Source organism: Myxine glutinosa, chromosome 10 (genome assembly GCF_964187855.1).
Source record: "Myxine glutinosa chromosome 10, kmMyxGlut1.1, whole genome shotgun sequence".
In the NCBI taxonomy this organism is placed as follows: Eukaryota; Metazoa; Chordata; class Myxini; order Myxiniformes; family Myxinidae; genus Myxine; species Myxine glutinosa.
Window position 1 is genome coordinate 136,003,601 of NC_136270.1, and position 18,787 is coordinate 136,022,387.

The 18,787-nt window shown below is 39.6% G+C and overlaps 1 protein-coding gene across 8 annotated transcripts in view; it reads right to left on the minus strand.

Annotated features, from left to right (window-relative positions):
* RNF216 (ring finger protein 216) overlaps positions 1–18,787 on the minus strand; it is a 155,612-nt gene that overhangs the window by 132,434 nt on the left and 4,391 nt on the right. For 6 of the 8 annotated variants that reach the window (XR_013624829.1, XM_078786163.1, XM_068098412.2 and 3 more), the window contains exons 2-3: positions 16,655–16,710; positions 12,016–12,104 (exon numbers count right to left, since the gene is read on the minus strand). Coding sequence is in view for 5 of the 8 variants with exons in the window: in XM_068098412.2 (XP_067954513.2) it covers positions 12,016–12,104; positions 16,655–16,710 (145 nt within the window). In the remaining 3 variants the exon portion in view is untranslated. Of the gene's footprint in view, positions 1–12,015; positions 12,105–16,654; positions 16,711–17,831; positions 17,916–18,787 lie in introns of those variants that run through there. The other 2 variants (XM_078786164.1, XM_078786167.1) reach the window with 2 other exon arrangements.

An 18,787-nucleotide genomic window follows, 5' to 3' on the forward strand; every position in this document is an offset into this window, starting at 1 on the left:
TCATGTCCAAATATTAGCTTCCCAGCTCAAAAGGTGCCTGAGATATTGGCCAAATGAGAAAGAAAATAAATAAATGATTAATAATGAAAATAAATAAATAATAATCATAAAAAAATTAAATTATTAATCAATTTGGTCAGAGAACACATAAACTACCACTATTTCATCAGAATCTGTAACTTAAAAAAAAAAAAATTTTTTGTCATTAATCGAATAATTAAATAATTAATCGATTAATTGATTAATTAATAAATCAAAAATATCCTTTGCAGCCAAATCACCTGGTCATTGGCATGTCCAAATATCAGCTTCCTAACTCAAAAGGTGCCTGAGTTAATAATGGTCAGAAGAGAAATGAAATTTAATTAATTAAATAAGTACTTAATTAAACGCTAATAATTAAATAACTCCTCAATTAATTGATTATTCAAAAAACAAAAAATACCGTATTTGACAAAGGACTTGCTCACTACTGTGCCGAAATTTCAGCTTCCTAGCTCAAAGGATGGCTGAGATATCGCCCGGACAACCAAGAAAACAAACAAGAAACCAGAGTGAAAACTGAGTACTCTCTTTCAGCGTGCGTCACTGCCGAGCCCCCTTTGGTGCCCGGCAATGACGATTTGCAATGCCTGGAGATGGCATAGGAAAGGAGCGGTGTACAACAAGTACAGGTACATTCAAAGTACACCGCCCCCATGCCAAATAATTAAACAAGTACAAATACATTCAAAGTACACCGCCCCATGCCAAATAATTAAATATGCTGCAGCACGGCATTGCCAGGGCGCCTCCGGCGCCCGGCAATACCGCAGTGCAGCTCATTGAGGCTGCATTGGGAGGGAGAGGTGTACACTAATTGATAGATTAATTGTATCATTAAAATCAATAAAAGATTATCACAAAATATTTTCTTAATCAATTGGCTAATAGCATAACTAAACCACTAGCGCTTCATCCGAAGATGTATGTTTTTGAAATTTAATTAAATGTCATTAATAAAAATTTTAATAATTAATTGATTAATCAATAAATAATTAATCGATTAATCAATAAATAATTAATCGATTAAATGATTAATTAATAAATCAAAAATATCCTTGATAGCCACATCACTTGGTCACTGTCATGTCCAAATATTAGCTTTCCAGCTCAAAAGGTGCCTGAGATATTGGCCAAATGAGAAAGAAAATAAATAAATGATTAATAATGAAAATAAATCAATAATAATCATTAAACAATTAAATTATTAATCAATTCGGTCACAGAACACATAAACCACCACCATTTCATCAGAATCTGTAACTGAAAAAAAAAGAAGTTTTTAGTAATTAATCGAATAATTAAATAATTAATCGATTAATTGATTAATTGATTCATCAATAAATCAAAAATATCCTTGATAGCCACATCACTTGGTCACTCATGTCCAAATATTAGCTTCCGAGCTCAAAAGGTGCCTGAGATATTGGCCAAATGAGAAAGAAAATAAATAAATGATTACTAATGAAAATAAATAAATAATAATCATAAAAAAAAAAAAATTATTAATCAATTCGGTCAGAGAACACATAAACCACCACCATTTCATCAGAATCTGTAACTTATCTGAAGAAATTTTTTTCCGTCATTAATCGAATAATTAAATCATTAATCGATTAATTGATTAATTAATAAATCAAAAATAGCCTTTGCAGCCAAATCACCTGGTCATTGGCAGGTCCAAATATCAGCTTCCTAACTCAAAAGGTGCCTGAGTTAATGGTCAGAAGAGAAAGGAAATTTGATTAATTAAATAAGTACTGAAGTAATCGCTAATAATTAAATAACTCCTCAATTAATTGATTATTCAAAAAACAAAAAATACCGTTTTTGACAAAGGACTTTCTCAGTACTGTGCCGATATTTCAGCTTCCTAGCTCAAAGGATGGCTGAGATATCGTCCGGACAAACAAACAAGAAAACAAGTACAGGTACATTCAAAGTACACCGCCCCCATGCCAAATAATTAAACAAGTACAAATACATTCAAAGTACACCGCCCCATGCCAAATAATTAAATATGCTGCAGCATGGCATTGCCAGGGCGCCTCCGGCGCCCGGCAATACCGCAGTGCAGCTCATTGAGGCTGCATTGGGAGGGAGAGGTGTACACTAATTGATTGATTAATTGTATAATTAAAATCAATAAAAGATTATCACAAAATATTTTCATAATCAATTGGCTAATCGCATAACTAAACCACTAGTGCTTCATCCGAAGATGTATCTTTTAGAAATTTAATTAAATAAGTCATTTATAAAAAATTTAATAATTAATCGATTACTCAATAAATAATTAAGATGAAATGATTAATCAAGAAATCAAAAATATCCTTGATAGCCACATCACTTGGTCACTCATGTCCAAATATTAGCTTCCCAGCTCAAAAGGTGCCTGAGATATTGGCCAAATGAGAAAGAAAATAAATAAATGATTAATAATGAAAATAAATAAATAATAATCATAAAAAAATTAAATTATTAATCAATTTGGTCAGAGAACACATAAACTACCACTATTTCATCAGAATCTGTAACTTAAAAAAAAAAAAAATTTGGGTCATTAATCGAATAATTAAATAATTAATCGATTAATTGATTAATTCATAAATCAAAAATATCCTTTGCAGCCAAATCACCTGGTCATTGGCATGTCCAAATATCAGCTTCCTAACTCAAAAGGTGCCTGAGTTAATGGTCAGAAGAGAAAGGAAATTTGATTAATTAAATAAGTACTTAATTAAGCGCTAATAATTAAATAACTCCTCAATTTATTGATTAATCAAAAAAAAAATAGCGTTTTTGACAAAGGACTTGCGCACTATTGTGCCGAAATTTCAGCTTCCTAGCTCAAAGGATGGCTGAGATATCGTCTGGACAAACAAGAAAGAAAACAAGAAAACAAGAAAGAAAACAAGAAACCAGAGTGAAAACTGAGTACTCTCTTTCAGCGTGCGTCACTGCCGAGCCCCCTTTGGTGCCCGGCAATGATGATTTGCAATGCCTGGAGATGGCATAGGAAAGGAGCGGTGTACAACAAGTACAAATACATTCAAAGTACACCGCCCCATGCCAAATAATTAAATATGCTGCAGCGCGGCAATACAGCAGTGCAGCTCATTGAGGCTGCATTGGGAGGGAGAGGTGTACACTAATTGATCGATTTATTGTATAATTAAAATCAATAAAAGATTATCACAAAATATTTTCATAATCAATTGGCTAATCGCATAACTAAACCACTAGTGCTTCATCCGAAGATGTATCTTTTAGAAATTTAATTAAATAAGTCATTTATAAAAAATTAAATAATTAATTGATTACTCAATAAATAATTAATCGATTAATCAATAAATAATTAATAGATGAAATGATTAATCAATAAAACAAAAATATCCTTGATAGCCACATCACTTGGTCACTCATGTCCAAATATTAGCTTCCCAGCTCAAAAGGTGCCTGAGATATTGGCCAAATGAGAAAGAAAATAAATAAATGATTAATAATGAAAATAAATAAATAATAATCATAAAAAAATTAAATTATTAATCAATTTGGTCAGAGAACAAATAAACTACCACTATTTCATCAGAATCTGTAACTTAAAAAAAAAAAAAATTTTGGTCATTAGTCGAATAATTAAATAATTAATCGATTAATTGATTAATTAATAAATCAAAAATATCCTTTGCAGCACAATTACCTGGTCATTGGCATGTCCAAATATCAGCTTCCTAACTCAAAAGGTGCCTGAGTTAATGGTACGAAGAGAAAGGCAATTTAATTAATTAAATAAGTACTTAATTAATCGCTAATAATTAAATAACTCCTCAATTAATTGATTAATCAAAAAACAAAAATACCGTTTTTGACAAAGGACTTGCTCACTACTGTGCCGAAATTTCAGCTTCCTAGCTCAAAGGATGGCTGAGATATCGCCCGGACAAACAAACAAGAAAACAAGAAAACAAGAAAGCAAGAAAACAAGAAACCAGAGTGAAAACTGAGTACTCTCTTTCAGCGTGCGTCACTGCCGAGCCCCCTTTGGTGCCCGGCAATGACGATTTGCAATGCCTGGAGATGGCATAGGAAAGGAGCGGTGTACAACAAACAACCAGAGTGAAAACTGAGTACTCTCTTTCAGCGTGCGTCACTGCCGAGCCCCCTTCGGTGCCCGGCAATGACGATTTGCAATGCCTGGAGATGGCATAGGAAAGGAGCGGTGTACAAGAAAGCAAGAAACCAGAGTGAAAACTGAGTACTCTCTTTCAGCGTGCGTCACTGCCGAGCCCCCTTCGGTGCCCGGCAATGACGATTTGCAATGCCTGGAGATGGCATAGGAAAGGAGCGGTGTACAACAAACAAACAAGGAAACAAGTACAAATACATTCAAAGTACACCGCCCCATGCCAAATAATTAAATATGCTGCAGCGTGGCATTGCCGGGGCGCCTCCGTTTCTTGATTAATCGATTAATCAATAAAAAATAAAAAATGAAATGATTAATCAATAAATCAAAAATATCCTTGATAGCCACATCACTTGGTCACTCATGTCCAAATATTAGCTTCCCAGCTCAAAAGGTACCTGAGATATTGGCCAAATGAGAAAGAAAATAAATAAATGATTAATAATGAAAAATAAATAAATAATAATCATAAAAAAATTAAATTATTAATCAATTTGGTCAGAGAACACATAAACTACCACTATTTCATCAGAATCTGTAACTTTAAAAAAAAAATTTTTTTTGCCATTAATCGAATAATTAAATAATTAATCGATTAATTAATAAATCAAAAATAGCCTTTGCAGCCAAATTACCTGGTCATTGGCATGTCCAAATATCAGCTTCCTAACTCAAAAGGTGCCTGAGTTAATGGTCAGAAGAGAAAGGAAATTTGATTAATTAAATAAGTACTTAATTAATCGCTAATAATTAAATAACTCCTCAATTTATTGATTAATCAAAAAACAAAAAATACCGTTTTTGACAAAGCACTTTCTCACTATTGTGCCAAAAGTTCAGCTTCCTAGCTCAAAGGATGGCCGAGATATCGCCCGGACAACCAAACAAACAAGAAAGAAAACAAGTACACATACATTCAAAGTACACCGCCCCTTGCCAAATAATTAAATATGCTGCAGCGCGGCATTGCCGGGGCGCCTCCGGCGCCCGGCAATACCGCAGTGCAGCTCATTGAGGCTGCATTGGGAGGGAGAGGTGTACACTAATTGATTGATTAATTGTATAATTAAAATCAATAAAAGATTATCACAAAATATTTTCATAATCAATTGGCTAATCGCATAACTAAACCAGTAGTGCTTCATCCGAAGATGTATCTTTTAGAAATTTAATTAAATAAGTCATTTATAAAAAATTAAATAATTAATTGATTACTCAATAAATAATTAATCGATTAATCAATAAATACTTAATAGATGAAATGATTAATCAATAAATCAAAAATATCCTTGATAGCCACATCACTTGGTCACTCATGTCCAAATATTAGCTTCCCAGCTCAAAAGGTGCCTGAGATATTGGCCAAATGAGAAAGAAAATAAATAAATGATTAATAATGAAAATAAATAAATAATAATCATAAAAAAATTAAATTATTAATCAATTTGGTCAGAGAACACATAAACTACCACTATTTCATCAGAATCTGTAACTTAAAAAAAAAAATTTTTTTTTGTCATTAATCGAATAATTAAATAATTAATCGATTAATTGATTAATTAATAAATCAAAAATATCCTTTGCAGCCAAATCACCTGGTCATTGGCATGTCCAAATATCAGCTTCCTAACTCAAAAGGTGCCTGAGTTAATAATGGTCAGAAGATAAATGAAATTTAATTAATTAAATAAGTACTTAATTAAACGCTAATAATTAAATAACTCCTCAATTAATTGATTATTCAAAAAACAAAAAATACCGTATTTGACAAAGGACTTGCTCACTACTGTGCCGAAATTTCAGCTTCCTAGCTCAAAGGATGGCTGAGATATCGTCCGGACAACCAAGAAAGAAAACAAGAAACCAGAGTGAAAACTGAGTACTCTCTTTCAGCGTGCGTCACTGCCGAGCCCCCTTTGGTGCCCGGCAATGACGATTTGCAATGCCTGGAGATGGCATAGGAAAGGAGCGGTGTACAACAAGAAAACAAGTGCAGATACATTCAAAGTACACCGCCCCCATGCCAAATAATTAAATATCCTACAGCGCGGCATTGCCAGGGCGCCTCAGGCGCCCGGCAATACTGCAGTGCGGCTCATTCAGGCTGCATTGGAAGGGAGAGGTGTACACTAATTGATTGATTAATTGTATAATTAAAATCAATAAAAGATTATCACAAAATATTTTCATAATCAATTGGCTTATAGCATAACTAAACCACGAGTGCTTCATCCGAAGATGTATCTTTTAGAAATTCAATTAAATAAATCATTAATAAAAAATTAAATAATTAATTGATTAATAAATAAATAATTAATCGATTAATCAATAAATAATTAATCGATTAAATGATTAATCAATAAATCAAAAATATCCTTGATAGCCACATCACTTGGTCACTGTCATGTCCAAATATTAGCTTCCCAGCTCAAAAGGTGCCTGAGATATTGGCCAAATGAGAAAGAAAATAAACAAGTACACATACATTCAAAGTACACCACCCCCTTGCCAAATAATTAAATATCCTACAGCGCGGCATTGCCGGGGTGCCTCCGGCGCGCGGCATTGCCGGGGTGCCTCCGGCGCCCGGCAATACCGCAGTGCAGCTCATTGAGGCTGCATTGGGGGGGAGAGGTGTACACTAATTGATTGATTAATTGTATAATTAAAATCAATAAAAGATTATCACAAAATATTTTCATAATCAATTGGCTAATCGCATAACTAAACCACTAGTGCTTCATCCGAAGATGTATCTTTTATAAATTTTATTAAATGTCATTTATAAAAAATTAAATAATTAATTGATTACTCAATAAATAATTAATCGATTAATCAATAAATAATTAATAGATGAAATGATTAATCAATAAATCAAAAATATCCTTGATAGCCACATCACTTGGTCACTCATGTCCAAATATTAGCTTCCCAGCTCAAAAGGTGCCTGAGATATTGGCCAAATGAGAAAGAAAATAAATAAATGATTAATAATGAAAATAAATAAATAATAATCATAAAAAAATTAAATTATTTATCAATTTGGTCAGAGAACACATAAACTACCACTATTTCATCAGAATATGTAACTTAAAAAAAAAAAATTTTTTTGGTCATTAATCGAATAATTAAATAATTAATCGATTAATTGATTAATTAATAAATCAAAAATATCCTTTGCAGCCAAATCACATGGTCATTGGCATGTCCAAATATCAGCTTCCTAACTCAAAAGGTGCCTGAGTTAATGGTCAGAAGAGAAAGGAAATTTCATTCATTAAATAAGTACTTGATTGAATGATCGTTTTAAGCCTGGTGTTGGCTTAGCGGTCAGGGTGCCAGCTTAGGATCCTAGGATCCTGGGTTCGAATCCCAGTCGATCGCTGAATTAACGCCAGGGGTGTTGACTCAGCCTGTCATCCTTCCGAGGTCAGCAAATTGAGTACCAGTTCACTGGTAATTCCCTGTTTGTCGTGAAAGGCGACAACAAACAGGGTTGGCGGCAGGAAGGGCATCCGGCCGTAAAACATTGCTTCAAAAAGGGGACCAAAAACAACAACAACCACGGTGCCCGAAAAAGGCCAACCCCCGCTTTGCGGGGAAAAATGGCCTCTAAAGGTGGTTTTTTTTTTGTTTTGTTTTTATTGAATGATCGTTTTAAGGCCATTTTTCCCCGCGAGAGCGGGGGTTAGCCTTGCGGGCCCCATGACAATCATGGTTCCCTGATTGAGGCAATGTTTTTATGGCCGGATGCCCTTCCTGACGCCAACCCTTGGTCACGCTCTGGCGATGCGCAGGGATACGGTGTACCTATTCTAAATCAGGGTACACACCGTGATCATTCATCCCAGCAAGCTGGTACTCAATTTGCCGACCTCGGAAGGATGACAGGCTGAGTCAACCCCCCTGGCGTTAATTCAGTGATCGACCGGGATTCGAACCCAGTATCCTAGGATCCCAAGCCGGCACCCTAACCGCTAAGCCAACACCAGGCTAATCGCTAATAATTAAATAACTCCTCAATTAATTTTTTTTTTGTTTTTTTGTTTTTTTGTATACAAGATCGAGGCTCGTGAAAGAGCGAAATTGATTTTAGCCTGGTGTTGATTGATTGATTAATCCAAAAACAAAAAATACCGTTTTCGACAAAGGACTTGCTCACGACTGTGCCGAAATTTCAGCTTCCCAGCTCAAAGGATGGCTGAGATATCACCCGGACAAACATACAAGAAAACAAACAAGAAAACAAACAAGTACACATACATTCAAAGTACACCGCCCCCATGCCAAATAATTAAATATCCTACAGAGCGGCATTGCCAGGGCGCCTCCGGCGCCCGGCAATACCGCAGTGCAGCTCATTGAGGCTGCATTGGGAGGAAGAGGTGTACACTAATTGATTGATTAATTGTATAATTAAAATCAATAAAAGTTAATCACAAAATATTTTCATAATCAATTGGCTAATAGCATAACTAAAACACTAGTGCTTCATCCGAAGATGTATCTTTCAGAAATTTAATTAAATAAGTCATTAATAAAAAATTAAATAATTAATTGATTACTCAATAAATAATTAATCGATTAAATGATTAATCAATAAATCAAAAATATCCTTGATAGCCACATCACTTGGTCACTCATGTCCAAATATTAGCTTCCCAGCTCAAAAGGTGCCTGAGTTAATGGTCAGAAGAGAAAGGAAATTTGATTAATTAAATAAGTACTTAATTAATCGCTAATAATTAAATAACTCCTCAATTTATTGATTAATCAAAAAAAGAAAAATACCGTTTTTGACAAAAGACTTGCTCACTATTGTGCCGAAATTTCAGCTTCCGAGCTCAAAGGATGGCTGAGATATCGCCCGGACAAACAAGAAAGAAAGAAAACAAGAAAGAAAACAAGTACACATACATTCAAAGTACACCGCCCCATGCCAAATAATTAAATATGCTGCAGCGCGGCATTGCCGGGGCGCCTCAGGCGCCCGGCAATACCGCAGTGCAGCTCATTGAGGCTGCATTGGGAGGGAGAGGTGTACACTAATTGATTGATTAATTGTATAATTAAAATCAATAAAAGATTATCACAAAATATTTTCATAATCAATTGGCTAATCGCATAACTAAACCACTAGTGCTTCATCCGAAGATGTATCTTTTAGAAATTTAATTAAATATGTCATTTATTAAAAATTATATAATTAACTGATTACTCAATAAATAATTAATCGATTAATCAATAAATAATTAATAGATGAAATGATTAATCAATAAATCAAAAATATCCTTGATAGCCACATCACTTGGTCACTCATGTCCAAATATTAGCTTCCCACCTCAAAAGGTGCCTGAGATATTGGCCAAATGAGAAAGAAAATAAATAAATGATTAATAATGAAAATAAATAAATAATAATCATAAAAAAATTAAATTATTAATCAATTTGGTCAGAGTACACATAAACTACCACTATTTCATCAGAATCTGTAACTTTAAAAAAAAAAAAAAAAATTCATTAATCGAATAATTAAATAATTAATCGATTAATTGATTAATTAATAAATCAAAAATATCCTTTGCAGCCAAATCACCTGGTCATTGGCATGTCCAAATATCAGCTTCCTAACTCAAAAGGTGCCTGAGTTAATGGTCAGAAGAGAAAGGAAATTTGATTAATTAAATAAGTACTTAATTAACCACCTTTAGAGGCCATTTTTCCCCGCAAGCGGGGGTTGGCCTTTTTCGGGAACCGTGGTTGTTGTTTTTCGGTCCCCTTTTTGAAGCAATGTTTTATGGCCGGATGCCCTTCCTGACGCCAACCCTTTTTGCCGCCTTTAACGACAAACAGGGAATTACCAGTGAACTGGTCCTCAATTAAGCCGACCTCGGAAGGATGACAGGCTGAGTCAACCCCCCTGGCGTTAATTCAGCGATCGACCGGGATTCGAACCCAGGATCCTAGGATCCTAAGCTGACACCCTAGCCGCCAGCCCAACAACACCAGGACTTAATTAATCGCTAATAATTAAATAACTCCTCAATTTATTGATTAATCAAAAAAAAAAATACCGTTTTTGACAAAGGACTTGCTCACTACTGTGCCGAAATTTCAGCTTCCTAGCTCAAAGGATGGCTGGGATATCGCCCGGACAACCAAGAAAGAAAGAAAACAAGAAAGAAAACAAACAAGAAAGAAAGAAACCAGAGTGAAAACTGAGTACTCTCTTTCAGCGTGCGTCACTGCCGAGCCCCCTTTGGTGCCCAGCAACGACGATTTGCAATGCCTGGAGATGGCATAAGAAAGGCGCGGTGTTCAACAAACAAACAAACAACCAGAGTGAAAACCGAGTACTCTCTTTCAGCGTGCGTCACTGTCGAGCCCCCTTCGGTGCCCAGCAATGACGATTTGCAATGCCTGGAGATGGCATAAGAAAGGCGCGGTGTACAATAATCACAATCGTCGGCATCATCATCATCATAATAATCATCAAAAGTGACTGGTTGAAAAGAGTGACGGAAATGAATGAAGAAGGAAGTAGAGGACAGGGAAGACTGAGAAAGACTTTGCTAAAGGTGGTGGAAGAAGAAATGCGGGCAAGGGGGTTAACAAGGGGAGATGTGGGCAAGGGGGTTAACAAGGGGAGATGCAGAAAATACGGCAAAATGGAGAAGATCGTCATGGAGCCCGCAAGGCTAACCTCCGCTCTTGCAGGGAAAATGGCCTTAAAATACATGTTGTTGTTGTATTGTTAAAGATCCTAGTCTTCCTGCGTTTAACATGATCGGACCACTACGTTCTGGCCGTCGGTACCGCAGTGTTGAAACATCCACCAACCCTTTCAGGAATACCTTATCCTAGTGTGGTCCGACTTTTAAACCATTAATCTTGACTTTTATATGTCTGCTTTTCTTTTCTTTTTTGGCTTCCTTTTTTGTTAAATTATATATTTAATTGAGAGCACTCATATTCAAATAATTCTACTGTCGTTCTGTGATATTCATGGATGCTACATATGGCAAAAAACTATCTGAATCTCTATCCGTCATGCCATTTACCCAGAGAAGCAAAAATAAAAAAGAAATTGCGACAGGTGGCAGCTTTTGTTCTGCCAGTGAATGGGCAATTATTTTTGATGGAGGAATAGATACAACCAATCAGGTTTTCCCCTGTGTCTTGTAGAACAAATCACACCACAGAATAGCACAGCAAATCCTCTGCAGTATACAACCTCGAACCCAACTTATAACATTCACAAATTAGAATAGAGCAGACACCTCCGCCAGGTGAACAGTTGGCATTTTGTATCCCCCAGATAGGCTGGACCTGCATCAGGACCTGAACCAAAATCTGATCAGCTTGCTCTTGTCACACACCCAAATCATCCCAAAGAGTTATGGCATAACTCATCCGTAACTTTTTGAAATGTTGTGCCATGTATTGTTTTTAGTCCCATCTCTCAATGGTGAAGAATCACTTTTAAAATTCTAGTACCCAGATCCAGATTTTCACCAAAATAGAATCATTATTTCCTTGAAACACACAACCTGACCACCAAAATTCGGCCAAATCCGTACACAACTTTGTGAGATATCCTGCTCACAGACAGAAAACAGATACACAGGACAGACACACAAGACAAACAGACAGGGGTGAAAACATAACCTCCGTCCACCTTCGGTGGCAAAGGTAATCACAGGTTGGGGTTACCAGGTGGAAAAAAAAATCATCTGTGCAAAGTAATTGGAGTGCAAAAATAAACAGATAAAAAGGGTCAGTACCGGAAAATGAGAGTCATCACCACTGCCATCACCATTGGACGAATCATCCGAAACGATGAGCACTTCAGGGGTACGTGCCTGGGTCCACTCTACGGACAAAGAGGACCATCGTGATGTTCAAGTCAACCACCACGATTGAGTCGTGCCAATAGAGTACAGCATTACAGAAACAAGCACATATTTGACAGTTGCGGTCACGGCTCGATTTGCTTCGGCCTGATACACCGGCAGTTGTTACGGCGATCGATATTCATTCGTTTCTCGCTGGAACAGCCAACTTTGGCGTGAGACTATTAACACCGACAGAAATGGGTACCGGCCACTGTGATCCGAGTTTTCTGACCGGAAAAAATTCCTTGTTCGTAGTTGGGCTGGTCTTGCCTGGAAACGTCAGGTGAATCAATTTTTCGCTCACGAGTCTGATCATTCATATACAACCAATTCCATTCCGCTGTCTAATGTGTCCTCTTCCATTGAGGTGCCCGTGACCACGTTCTGACCGCAATGTCCCTCTATCTGCGAATCCAGATGTTCAGGGCGCTGATAGTAGCATGCATGTTCTTCCGGTATCGGTTGCACCTGGTTTGGTGGCTGGTGGGGAGCCATCACCTGTTTCCCATGCCACGTCGTCGCCAGTCGTGTCTGCGACTCAATGTCCGCGAGTTTCTTCCAGATATGTTGTTCGACCCGTGTATTTGGGTGACCATGTGACTGACTTAAGGGGGGTAGGAGTGTAGTACCGTGTACGGCCAAGTGAGGCCGCCATTGGCATGGCCGAGTGAGCTCCGCCTGGATGGAATAAAATGGCGCTCGTTTCTCTCCATGTATCCTCCTCATTGTGCTAAAGATACGACATCTCAACGGTCTTTATCAGTCAGGGGGCAGCAGCTGTAGTTTAATGAAAACGAGAGTTCAATGAACACCTTATCCCAAGAAATCTTCAGAAACAAGTGCGTGGGCAGGGTGTACGAGTGGCAAATTTGATTGGTCGTGATGACTAAAACGCAGTAACATTTTGTTCAAGAACGACTAAACGGAAGGATTTTGAAAGTGCCAAAAGGCGATTTGTGTTCTGCAGTGTTCAAGTACATATTTAAATTTCATCAAGATTTTAAAGGTGTAAAAAAAAAAAAATTGGAAATTTATTCGCCGCCGGTGCAGCTTCTTTTACACCGCCTTGTTTAAGACATTACATTAGATATTTGGTGCATGTTGTTTATGTCCTTTATGACGTTGCTAAAAACAGGACGTTTCCTGTTTGGAATGATTTTCAATTTTATTTGACACCCAGACAGAGTAAAAATATTACCTTACTCCTCTCCTCGCATGACCGACGTGGAGATCGGTTTCTGAGGTTTGGGACATGGAATGTAGGGACAATGACAGGGAGATCAGGAGAAGTGGTGGAAGTATTGGTCAGAAGAAGAGTGGACATATGTTGTGTGCAGGAGACGAGATGGAAGGGAAGTGGTGTGAGAACGGTGAAGGGTAGGCAGGGACAGAAATACAAGTTTGTGTGGCAAGGGTGCCCGGAGGGCGTGAATGGTGTTGGTGTCCTGTTTTCTGAGGAGTGTGTTAACAGTGTGGTGAGTGTGACTAGAGTGAGTGAAAGGTTGATGATGGTGAAAATGATGATTGGAAAGCTCTTGGAGAACATCATCTGGGGATATTGTCCGCAGGTTGGTCGGAACGATGAAGAGAAGGACAAGTTCTGGTGTGCTACAGGGAAGCTGATGGAAAACGTGAAAGATGAGGAAGTTGTTGTGATAGGAGGAGACCTAAATGGACATGTGGGAAGGAGTATGGATGGTTTTTACGGAGTTCATGGGGGTCACGGATATGGTGTGAGAAATGGAGAAGGTGAAAGGATTTTGGAGTTTGCTGATGGAGCTGATTTGTTGATTTGTAATACTCAGTTCCAGAAAGAGGATAATAAGCTTGTTACATACACGTCAGGTGGGTCGACGACAACCGTTGACTACCTGCTGGTGCGTAGGCGAGATAGGGGGCACCTCCGGGACACAAAGGTGATCCCGTGGGAGGAGGCTGTTTCACAGCACCACTTGGTTGTCTGCGACATAAGGGTGAAAAGTGCGAGGAGAGCACGGCGGGTGAAGTACCAACCGAGAATGAAGGTGTGGAGGTTGAAAGAGGTGACAGTGAGGGAGGCATTAAAAGAGAGGCTGAGTATAGTAGCGGATGATGTGGTTGAGTTTGAAAGTGGTTGGATGTCAATGAAAGATAGTCTGTTGGGAGCCGTTGGTGAGGTATGTGGATGGACAAAAGGACCACTGAGGCACTCGGAAACATGGTGGTGGGATGATGAAGTTGGAAAGAAGATTGATGAGAAGAGGAAGAAGTTCAAGGAGTGGCAGAAGGCGAAGGGTATAGGGGCAGAAAAGGCAGAGCATGAAAGTTATAAGGCAGCCAAAAAGGCTGCAAAGAAAGAGGTAGCAAAGGCACAGGAGGCATGGAGGAAAATGTTCGGAGAAAGCTTGGATTTGGAAGAGGGTAAGAGAGCGGTATTCAGGATTGCAAAGCAGATAGCAAAAGAGAGGTGTGATGTGATGGGGGTGAGTTGCTTGAAGGATGAAGTGGGACAAATCGTTGTGGACCCAGATGGAATTAAAGGAAGATGGAAGAGATATATGGAAATACTGTTGAATGCAGAGAATGAATGGGATGGCAACACAGAGAGTAACCCAGTTTTAGGACCGGCAGAGAAGATAACTGAGAAGGAAGTTGAGGAAGCGATAAAAGCAATAAAGAGGAGAAAGCGGGAGGGCCGACGGGAGTTGTGGGAGATATGTTGAAGGCAGCAGGAAATTGGAGTGTGAAGAGATTGACAGAGATCTGCAATCTGGTGGTGAAAGAAGGCCGCATCCCAGTGGATTGGGAACTGAGTACCCTCGTCCCTCTATACAAGGGGAAAGGTGACCCTCTGGACTGTGGCTCGTATCGAGCGATAAAGTTATTGGAGCATGGAATGAAGGTATTGGAAAGGGTGTTGGAGAGGAGGATAAGGAAGAAAGTGAAGATTGACAAAATGCAGTTTGGATTTATGCCAGGAAGAGGAACGACAGACGTGCTTTTTATTGTGAGGCAGTTGCAGAAGTATATGGAGAAGAGGAAGAGTTTGTTTCTTGGGTTTGTTGATCTGGAGAAAGCATTCGATAGGGTTCCACATGAAGTAGTGACATGGGCATTGAGGAAGTTAGGAGTGGAGGAATGGTTGATCAGAGTAGTGATGGCAATGTACAAAAGAGCACGCACAGCTGTAAGGACGAAGGACGGGAACAGTGGTGAGTTTGAGGTGAAGGTGGGAGTGCATCAGGGGTCGGTACTAAGTCCACTACTATTTGTAGCTGTGATGGAGGTGCTGGCTCAGAACGTAAAGGAGGGTTTGTCATGGGAGTTGTTGTATGCAGATGATCTGGTGTTGATTGCAGAAAGTATGGATGGACTGAAGGAGAAGTTGAACAAGTGGAAGGGAAGTATGAAGACAAAAGGTCTGAAGGTGAATATCAGAAAAACGAAGGTGATGGCAAGTGGTAAAGCATGTGGTGAGGTGGAAAGAACTGGGAAGTGGCCGTGTGCTGTGTGCAGGAAGGGTGTCGGAGTGAATTCCATTCAATGTACAATGTGCGCTGAGTGGGTTCATCAAAAATGTAGTGGTTTGAGAGGGTCATTAACCAGTGTGGCAGCTACATTCAAGTGTAAGGTGTGCACAGAGGGAGCTGCAGATGGAGGGAATGTTGAGTTGGATCTTGGAGATGGCATGAAGCTGGAAGGTGTGAAAACATTTTGTTACCTCGGAGACATGCTGAATGGAGAAGGTGGATCAGACTCGGAAACAGTTGCTCGAGTGAGATGTGCATGGAAGAAGTTTCGGGAACTGAGTGGCGTGCTGACGAGGAGGGGAGTGTCGTTGAAGCTGAAGGGAAAGGTGTATGCTGCATGTGTGAGAAGTGTTATGATTTATGGGAGTGAGACATGGGTAATGAATGTAGAGCAGCAACAAAGGCTGGAAAGGGTGGAAATGCGAATGGTTCGGTGGATGTCGGAGTATCGTAGAGAGAGAGAGGAAGACAAATGATGAATTGCGAAAGAGGATGGGAATAGAGCCTGTGATGGATGCTGTGAAGAGAAACAGGTTGAGATGGTTTGGTCATGTGTTGAGGAAGGATGAAAGTGACTGGTTGAGAAGAGTGATGGAAATGAATGTAGAAGGAAGGAGATGACGGGGAAGACCGAGAAAGACTTGGCTAAAGATGGTCGAAGAAGAAATGCGGGCTGGGGGGTTAACAAGGGGAGATGCAGAAAATAGGGCAAAATGAAGAACATTGTCATGGGGACCGCAAAGCTAACCCCCGCTCTTGCAGGGAAAATGGCCTTAAAATGCCTGTTGTGTTGTGTTGTACTCCTCTCCCCGCATGCACGGTTGGGACAAATTCAGAACCAAAGTTCAGTAAAATGCAGGTAAATTTTCTGGTCCAAGTTTAAAATATAACATTAAATTGAAATCAAGTTGTTCCTCGATCATAAACTGAGGTTTGCAGACAGACAAAGTGAATCAATCGCTTAATCCTGACTTTCACTTCGTGGGCATGGGGTAACAATGATTTTTAAAAATCCTTACCTGCTTGGGAAGAATTTCTATTGTTCGGCAACCCCTGAAATTGCTTCATTTCCATCCTGCAAAAAATAAAAAGAATCAAACATTGGCTTTGACGAGTCGAGCATGGGCCTTGTTTGATCCCGAGAGCGTGTCTACAACCGATAAGTCACGCACTGCGCCGCGGGAGACAAAGGGCATACATATGCTTGATGCATGAGAGAGGAGGCATGAGAGGGGTAATGAAGCCATATAAATCACAGAGCGAACAACAGCACCAGGAAATTAAATAAATGACACCAACTATACATGGTGTTGCCTGGTGTTGACTTAGTGGTTAGGGTGCCGGCTTGGGATCCTAGGATCCTGGGTTCGAATCCCGGTCGATCGCTGAATTAACGCCAGGGGGGTTGACTCAGCCTGTCATCCTTCCGAGGTCGGCAAATTGAGTCCCAGCTTGCTGGGATGAATGATCACGGTGTGTACCCCGATTTAGAATAGGTACACCGTATCCCTGCGCATCGTAAGAGCATGACCAAGGGTTGGCGTCAGGAAGGGCATCCGGCCATAAAAACATTGCCTCAAACAGGGAACCATGATTGTCATGAGGCCCGCAAGGCTAACCCCCGCTCTAGCTGGGAAAATGGCCTTAAAACGATCATTCATTCATATTTTTCAACTACACATATATGCATACCAGCAAATGCAAACAAAACTATGTCAAACAACGCAACGTTAGACAATGCAGAACGGCAAATGCAAACAAAACTATGTCAAGCAACGCGGAGTTAGACAATGCAGAACGGCAAATGCAAACAAAACTATGTCAAACAACGCAGAGTTAGACAATGCAGAACGGCAAATGCAAACAAAACTATGTCAAACAACGCAGAGTTGGACAATGCAGACTGCCAAATGCAAACAAAACTATGTCAAACAACGCAACATTAGACAATGCAGACCGGCAAATGCAAACAAAACTATGTCAAGCAACGCGGAGTTAGACAATGCAGAACGGCAAATGCAAACAAAACTATGTCAAACAACGCAGAGTTAGACAATGCAGACCGGCAAATGCAAACAGAACTATGTCAAACAACGCAGACCAGCAAATGCAAACAAAACTATGACAAACAAAGCAGCGTAAGACAATCATTGGAATCTCCCACTATGAAGCTAACTCTGAGGACCTTTCACTCACTCATCGCAGGAATGTAGGTGGTCTTTCTGTCTTCTTCAGACTCCTCTCCGGCCGAGCTCCCCCAGCTCTATCTGTGTTCTGTCCCCCAAATATTCCTACAAGTCGCACAAGATCTGCCAGCAACCCTCTTCTGCTGAAACTGCCAAAATCAAGACTCTCTGCACCATCTCTTATCTTCCCCCATCCAAAACCTTGATCTTTTCAACCCCCATTAATTCACCCCAGATCCACTTTTTTTGAAATACCAACTTCTTTCCTGGAAGTCCTGGCAGTCCATGTGTTGTTTTTTTTACCTCTCCCACCCCCCAACCGCCCCTTCCCATGCCCCCTCCCCCCAAACCCTCTCCCTCCCTTGAGGGGGGGTGCATGAACTTGACAGAACTTATTGGAGAGGATTGTTGAGAAAGTAGATGGGAGGGTTTTCCAGTCGGTCCTTTCTGAGAGACATTGTAAGAGTGTGAGATTTGTCAGGATTGAAAGACATGTTCCACTTGTTTGACCAGTCTGTGATTTTGTCCAGGTCTGCAGAGAGTGCGGAGGCTGCAGACTGCCGATATGAGGGATGAGGAATGGAGCGGCAGATAGTGGAGTCATCAGCAAATAGATAGAGAGGATTTTCCAGAGAGTCGGGGAGATCATTGATGAAGACCAGAAATAGCACAGGGCCCAGAACACTACCTTGGGGAACTCCAGCCAGAACAGGCAGGGGAGATCAGAGAAATCCATTCCGGGCCACACGTTGCCTACGACGAGAGAGGAAGTCCGCAAGCCATGAGTGGAGATTTCCATGAATACCATAGGAGGAGAGTTTGGTGAGCAGAGCTGGGTGCCAGACCGTATCGAAGGCACGTGATATGTCAAGTGAGACAGCTCTGTTTCCTGTTTGGCATTGAGGACCTCCATCCATTGTTGAGACAGCAGAAGCAACATGTCCAGAGTAGAGTGACCTGTTCTAA